The 8,298-nt window shown below is 39.3% G+C and overlaps 1 protein-coding gene across 1 annotated transcript; it reads left to right on the plus strand.

Annotated features, from left to right (window-relative positions):
• Window positions 5,309-6,904, plus strand: LOC107636021. The gene has a single exon (XM_016339560.1). The coding sequence runs from the start codon at window positions 5,309-5,311 to the stop codon at window positions 6,902-6,904; it is 1,596 nt and encodes a 531-aa protein (XP_016195046.1).

Below are 8,298 nucleotides of genomic sequence, written 5' to 3' on the forward strand. Positions count from 1 at the left end.
GTAATAACAACAAAGAGCACAGAAAGTTCCCAAAAAACCAAAAGTAAAATAAATACACACTTCCATGAAGATAAGCAAAAAGTCTTTATCTAAGACCCTTCATTAACAGTATGAGAAACATAGAAGATTACCCTACATGCTAAGAGACTGCCTCCAAAAAAAATTTGATGTCCAAAATCCTTACAAAATGAGTATATTTATGTCTAAAACCCCAAATTTAGTCAAATAGATATAACACCTTTCTAAGATGAAATATGATATGCATTTTAAGGTTAAAAATACCACAAATCTTTTTAATCTCATGTCAAGTGTATTTTTGAGGGACCAAATTCCTAATATGAATCTTTAAGTAACTTAGTAATCCTCTTAAAATGAAAAGCACACAAAAAACAAACATAGAAATTTTTATGTTTAGTTTAGAACTTTTAGAATCAAAAAAGAAATATCAACAGAAGAAATGCTTGAATGTTTACAACTATCAATGAGGAAAAATGAGAATAAATCAAAGGATACTTTTCAAAGGAACCATGGACAACTCAATGAGAAAAGATTACTTTATTCTCTTCCTTCGTACAACATCAATCCGACCGTCGATGAGTTTGATTAGCAAAAACCAGTGTGTCAAAATCCTTCAACCCACAATCAACAGGAAATAAACAAACCATCATACAAAATAAGAGCAAACATTATTGTCAAAAGCAACTTTTTTTTCCTTGTCAAAAGTAATCACCATAAGAATTGATTGATAAAATATGAAAAGAACCAAAAAAAGGACTTTTACTGTTAACAATTCTGGGAATGGAAATGAGATTGTCCTTTTCTAGAGATTTTAATTGAAGAATGAAATTGTTTCTAAATATTTTAAAAGAAAGAGCAAAATGGTTGATCAAAATTGTATGAGAAGTTGTATGAGAAGGCACACTGCATAGTAAGAAAGAAACAAACCATAATACAAAATTAGAACAAACAAAGGCATAAATCAAAGCATCCAACAAATCACCACAGAAAATTTTCGAAATCAAATCCTTTTCCTCAAATCAAAATAAATGATACACGACCTTACCCTAATTCAAAAATAACAAAACACAAATTATCAACACATATATAAAATCAGAAATTTGAACAAATGGAAAATCATGTTTAAATTTTAAAAAACCAAGAAGAAACAAAGGCCAATGCAACAACTTCTGGAATAACAAAGAATAAAGGGCGAAAATGGGGGAACAAAACCAACTCAAATATAGATTAGAAACTTCATAGCTTACGTGATTGACCTGGTTGTGATGAATGGCAGGCAGAACCATGGGTGCCAGCCGCAATGCAGTCACAGCAACGGCAGGATCAGAGACAGCAATGAACAGGAGTCGCCACTTAAAGCTTCAGCTGCCGCCACAGCAACAGCAGCCGGACCACCAGCAGGAGCAGCCTTCGGAGGACGACCTGGCTTCCCCTTCGAGATAGGAGGATGCCCTATCCGACACAGCATAGCAACAATCCGGCCCAGACTCATATACTTAGAATATATACTTTAGTTTCATCGCACACCACATCCGTGTCCACCACCTTTATCACGTAGAAGCACCCGGTGGAATGAGAGAAACAAAATGAAGGAATGAGAGCAAGAGAAATTCAAATGATAGATTCAAAAGCTCTTTTGGGAAATTTAACGCTCAACTAATTTCAAATTTCAAATTTTGTTTGTCATAAAAGCAAGGAAAAAGCTGTTGACAGTGGCACAATTCAGCCACCCATAAATTAAATCTAGACAACATAAGCATTAAAGCCAAAAGGATGAACAGAGATTCATGTGAGTAGAAAGTGCCCCATTACTCTCCATACGAAACCAAAAAAAATGTTAGTATCCAACTCCAGCTAGACAAAACAACGATGCCAACATTCATTGAATGTTTCAATTCATTTTGAATTCCAGTTATCATTCCATTGGAATTATAGAACTTCTGATTACCTACCTATCTTCACTTATATTTTATTGGTATTCAAATAAAATAAAATAAAACACCTCCTTGGTGAGCTGCCCAATTTCCTTCCCCTTCCTCTCCAACTCCAAACTAAGTCCCAAAACCTTGACATCCCACCTTAATACACTATCGATAAGAGAAGCCTTTAGACAAACTTCAAGTAACTATCTTCTACTTGTAATCACTATCATTGCTAAAAGAAAAATATATCTAAATCCCCAATTGCAACATGGATGTCAACAACCCAAGCAATTTGAGATAATAATGTGAATCTTGGTTATAGTTTTAGCAAAACACATCACAGGCAAGTAAAATTATTTATAGTCTTATATTTGTAAATATATATCCACCAAAAAAATTGACAGTGACATTCACAGAGGTTGATATGCAGTTCTTAGTTGCTGGACACAAAGCTAAAGATGGAGAATTTTTCTGCACTCCAAGATAATAAAATTTTTTTCCACTGCACAAATATGCAATAAGGAAAAATATAAAATCTTAAACTAAGATATTCCAAATTTGCATCAAATAATTATAATATAAAAAAAAATTGAACAACTTTCAATGGTGATACTGATAAACAGGGGGAAAAAAGAACATAGAGAAGGGGTTACCAAGATAGCACCAACGGTTGCTATTTCATTGCTTCTCAATATGAGTTCCCTTCAAAATGGTAAAAAGATTTCAACTTTAGAAATTTCAGAAAATAGGTAATTAAATTCAATAGTTTCATATCTTTAGCAAAGAGAAAGTAACAAAGTGTACCTTCAGTTTAAGTTGCTGTTGCTGTTGTTGGATTTGGTGCAAAACTTGAGGTTGGTGTAGAAGGTGCTAGAAGAAGACGTTGCCATTGTTGGTGGTTAAATTGAAAGGCTATGTTTAGAGCAAAGTATTGTTCAGAGGAGAAACCCTCAAATCAGATCTGTAGACTGTAGCACATCAGTTAAGGGTACAGCAAAAAAAAAAAAAAGCAGCTTCCATTGTGCTTACCTGTAACATCCTTTGAGGATTACCGGTCTCACCTTCCTGCTCGGATCCGACGATTTCTTCCAGAAGAAGAGATCAGCATCCCAGTTATCAGTGCCACTAAGGTCGTCACGATTAGGACAAGAGCAAAAAAACGGTGTTCGAAATATCGCGAGCAAGTGAGACGGACCAATTCTTTCAGGAATTGAATGGAGAAACAAACAAAATATGGGAAAAAAGATATTTAAAGAAACACAATACTTCTCATTACATGTAAAGAATCATCAACTACTCTCCTATTATATATAGAGAGATGAGGGGTAAAAATCTGAAAAGAGAGGGTTAGGCTGTTAGAGTTAGATGAAAAAAGATAATTTAGTTTTTTTTTTTATTTTTGTTATAGACATTTTACTTTTATTGAAATTAAAGATAAAAATTAAATTGGTAAAATGTTGATTTCAAAAAATAAAAATTATCTAAAAATATATTTTTAAATTTTAAAATAAACATGGAAATAAAATATTCCATCTAAACATTATTCAAAATATTTTAATATTTTATTTTTGAAGACATTATACATTTAAATCAACGTATAATTATTGGGGATAGAAAAAGCCAATGATACTAATTTATGGGCTACTAAGTTACCTTTCCTTTTTTACATGTGAAATATGAGGACAGCTAAAACCTCTCAAAATAGTTTAACAATTAGAAATAGTGAGTCCAAAATAATTGTTTGGGAGGTGAGTGTGCATTAGGGCCTGTACAACTTGAAGGTTATCCCCCTCTATCATGATGTTGGTCAAGCTACTGTCTAAAGCTGATTTAAGTGCCAGAAAACACGCATAAGCCTCTGCCTCCTTCGCCGATGCAACTTTTTGGAGGAACCATGTTGCGGCGACCATGATGTTACCATCATCATTGCGAATCACCGCCGTCGCCCCGGCATCGCCTCTCACCAACCCTGTTCTTGCATTTTCGTCTGTGAAAAAAGAGGCATCGAAATTGATTTTATATATACGCGGTGGAGGTGGTTCCCAGGTAGTGTGGTTGTTTCTGCCATATGCAGGTGCTGCAGAAGAGGGGTGTTGGCGTTGTTGAGCAGCAGCGTAATCCGTGGCCCTGCGCACCGCATTGCGTAGCAGATGCATTGGATTGGAGGTATGGTTTTCAAAAATTGTTTGATTTCTGATATGATCATCATTATCTCATAATAATGGTCGTCATTATTGTACGTTATAACTCGGCCCCATAACCATTAGCAACATATGATGTACCTCGTTATCTTCCGTTACTATTCGGAATTATGAGCTATAACTCGGCGACAATAACATCTCCATCATAACCGACATTCCAACGACAAAATAAGGTCGGTTACGATATCACTCAGTTAAACGGTAATGCCGAGAATATAACGGGCAAAGAACTCGTCACATATAAAAGGGAAGTAAACTATTTCCAAAGACCTAAGTTTTTCCTGAGTAAACTAGAATACACACTGACTTAAGTTTCGGAGTGCCTTTACATGTACACTCCCCTCTTTTGGTATTGCTCGTGTTCTCACACTCACGATGAACATAAGGAATTCGGATTCCAAGAGACGGACGTTCAACCTTGTAGCACATAGCTCGGCTGGTCTCGAGGAGTTGAAGCCGATCTATTTCACAGGCAAGATCAATTGGCCCCACCGTGGGGCCGAGGAAATCATATTTTTTCTTTTGGTCCCATCACTTCCATCTGCATCCATGGCTGACGTACCGCCTCCTTCACTGTCCGAACTCATGCGAATGGTAGCTGAGGTACAACAAGCTAATCAGCGAATGGCTGACGAGAACCAAATAATGGCTGCTCAAATTGCTGAACTAAATCATGCTCGGATTGAACACAACGATGCTCATCGCCAACAGGCGGAAGACGAGGAACATCAGTCCCAACCGACTCATGTTTCAGAAACCGCTCGACACGAAGAGCAGCAGCCCGAAGACGAGAAAGAAGAGTCCGAAAACCCTGTAGGCCCCTTCACAGAAGAAGTAATGAACTTCGAACTGCCGAAGAGGTTCACGCTGCCGTTGACCCTCACGCCTTATGATGGACTCGGAGACCCGAGGAAGTTCCTAAAGAAATTCCGATCAATAATGATCGTCAATGGTGCATCAGATACAGTTTTATGTCGTTGTTTTCCGAATTATTTAGACGGTCCTGCACTTGATTGGTTGTGAGCTTTGCCTGCAGGTTCCATTTCGCGCTTTCATCAGTTGGTGAAGTTATTTGAAGAACATTTCGCCGGATCTGCAATATACTTGCACAATTCCGATTACCTGAACACTATCAAGTAAGGACCAAACGAAAGCTTAAAGGATTATATGACTCGCTTTACCAAGGTCGCAATCAGCATACCAGATCTCCACCCCGAGGTCCATCTGCATGCAATTAAAAGTGGCCTCCGACCCGGGAAGTTCCAGGAGACGATCGCAGTAGCAAAACCGAAGACTCTAGCAGAATTTCGAGAGAAAGCAAAAGGACAAATTGACATCGAGGAGCTCAGACAAGCTCAGAAGTCTGACAAGTCACACTTCCGTGAAGAAGATAAGAGCTCAACCATTAAGAAAAGTTTTAAACTAACACCTCGATTTGATTCTTATACGCAGTTTAACACTAAGAGGAAAGACATAATCAAGGAGATCTTGAACTCCAAACTAATTAAGCCACCAAGAAAGGCCAGCACATACCAGGATGCAAAGAACGTGGACAAGTCAAAGTACTGCGCTTTCCACCAGAAACACGGCCACAATACCGATGATTGTGTGGTCGCCAAAGATCTCTTAGAACGACTAGCAAGACAAGGACACCTAGACAAATACATTGGTGGTCACATCCAAAAGTGCGGCCCCAGTTCCACAACAAACGACCTCTCTGAACAACACCGAGGAAAAGAGAAGGCATCTTCAAGCCAATATGAAAGACCACGAGGTATAATCAATTGTATTTCAGAAGGATACGCAAGTGGGGGATACTCAAACTCGGCAAGGAAAAGGTCGTTCAGAGCAATATGCTCGGTAGAAGGACCGAAACAAGATGTAGCAATCACTAACCCACAACCAGAAGTCACTTTCACACAGGCCGACTTTAACTCCAACATACAAAATTTGGACGACCCTGTGGTAATCACCCTCCAGCTAGGGGATCTATTAGTGAAAAAAGTACTCTTGGATCCCGGGAGCAGTGCCGATGTTCTGTTTTATTCCACATTTCAAAAGATGAAGCTCAGCGACAACGTGCTACAGTCCACAGGAGGAGACCTGGTCGGCTTCTCGGGAGAACGAGTTCCAATACTCGGATCAGTGTGGTTACAAACCACACTGGGTGAGCAACCTCTTTCAAAAACTAATGATATTCAATATTTAGTAGTCGATTGTTTCAGCCCATATAACCTTATTCTCGGCCGACCTTTTTTGAATAAGTTCGGCGCCATTGTTTCTACAGTTCATCTCTGTGTAAAGTTTCCACTGCAGGACGACCAGGTTGTAACAATCCATGGCGACCATAAAGAGGCACGACAATGTTACAACATTAACATGAAATTCCAAAATCGCTCAACGCAACAAGTCAACAACGTCGGCCTGAACCAAAAGGAGCACACGCTAGCCGAACTGGACCCAAGAGTTGATTTTCTCGATCTCCCAAAACCCTCCGATGACCTACAAAAAGTGTATTTCAACAATAACCCTAATAAATTCACATATGTAGGTACCTCACTCAATGCATCTGAGTTGCAGGCCATAACAACCTTCCTGCAAGAACATGCCGACCTTTTCGCATGGATACCATCAGACATGCCCGGAATCGACCCACAGATTATCAGTCATAGACTAGCAATAAACTCGGCAATTCGACCAGTGAAACAGAAGAAACGCAAACTCGGCGAAGAGAAAAAGAGAGCGTCACTGGAAGAAACATAAAAGCTCATCAACGCCGAATTTATCAAAGAGATCAGATTCACCACCTGGTTAGCCAATGTGGTAATGGTAAGAAAACAAAACGGTAAGTGGCGCATGTGCGTCGACTTCACTGATTTAAACAAAGCATGCCCAAAGGATTCTTATCCTCTACCATCCATAGACTCTTTAGTAGACAATGCGTCAGGCTACGCTACTTTAAGTTTTATGGATGCGTATTCAGGGTATAATCAAATAATGATGCACCCCTCTGATCAAAATAAAACAGCTTTTATCACTAATTTCGGTAACTATTGTTATAAAGTTATGCCATTTGGTTTAAAGAACGCAGGTGCAACCTACCAACGCCTTATGGATAAGGTGTTCGCCAAACAAATCGGCAGGAATATCGAAGTTTATGTCAATGATATGGTCGCCAAAACAAAAATCGAAGACAACCATATCAGCGACCTTACAGAAATATTCGGCCAGATCCGCCAGTACAACATGCGTCTCAACCCCGAGAAATGTGCATTCGCCGTTCAAGGGGGTAAGTTTTTAGGTTTTTTGCTGACATGCAGGGGAATAGAGGCAAATCCAGACAAATGCCGAGCAGTGCTGGACATGACCAGCCCTAAAATAGTCAAAGAAGTTCAGCACCTCACAGGACGACTCGCTGCACTTTCCATATTTGTTCCCTGCCTTGCTTCAACTTCTATTCCTTTTTTCCAAACAATTAAAAAGAAAAATAAATTCGAATGGAACGACGATTGTGAGAAGGCCTTTTCAAAATTAAAAACAACACTCTCACAACCGCCGATATTACAAAAACCCCTACAATGGGAGGATTTATTTCTATATCTGTCAGTTACTGATTGGGCGATAAGCTCAGCCCTTGTTACAGAAAGAAACAAAGTTCAGCATCCAGTATACTTTGTCAGTAAGACTCTCCAGCATGCCTAACTCAATTATCCAAGGATTGAGAAGCTCGCACTAGCACTAATATTCTCGGTGCGACATCTCCGACCTTACTTCCAGAGCCATGTTATCCATGTCAGAACCGATCACCCACTAAGACAAGTGTTACACAAACCAGAAATTGCAGGACGACTCATAAAATGGGCAGTCGAACTATCTGAGTTCGACATCAGATACCAATCCCGAGGACCGATCAAGTCACAATTCCTGGCAGATTTCATCGCCGAGCTTACAATACCATCCGAGGAAGATCATGCAAAACAATGGATCTTATATGTGGACGGCTCTTCAAATAACAGAGGCTGTGGTGCAGGAATTCGTCTGGAGGCCGAGGATGGATTCATATTGGAACACTCAATACACTTAGCTTTCAAAGCGAGCAACAACCAATCCGAGTATGAAGCACTACTCGCCGGACTCCGACTCTGTTTAGATCTTCA

This window comes from Arachis ipaensis, chromosome B04 (genome assembly GCF_000816755.2).
Source record: "Arachis ipaensis cultivar K30076 chromosome B04, Araip1.1, whole genome shotgun sequence".
NCBI classification, from domain to species: domain Eukaryota; kingdom Viridiplantae; phylum Streptophyta; class Magnoliopsida; order Fabales; family Fabaceae; genus Arachis; species Arachis ipaensis.

Bases quoted from the DNA above. Each gene is read 5' to 3' on its own strand.
- LOC107636021 (XM_016339560.1), top strand. From the start codon at position 5,309: ATGACTCGCTTTACCAAGGTCGCAATCAGCATACCAGATCTCCACCCC.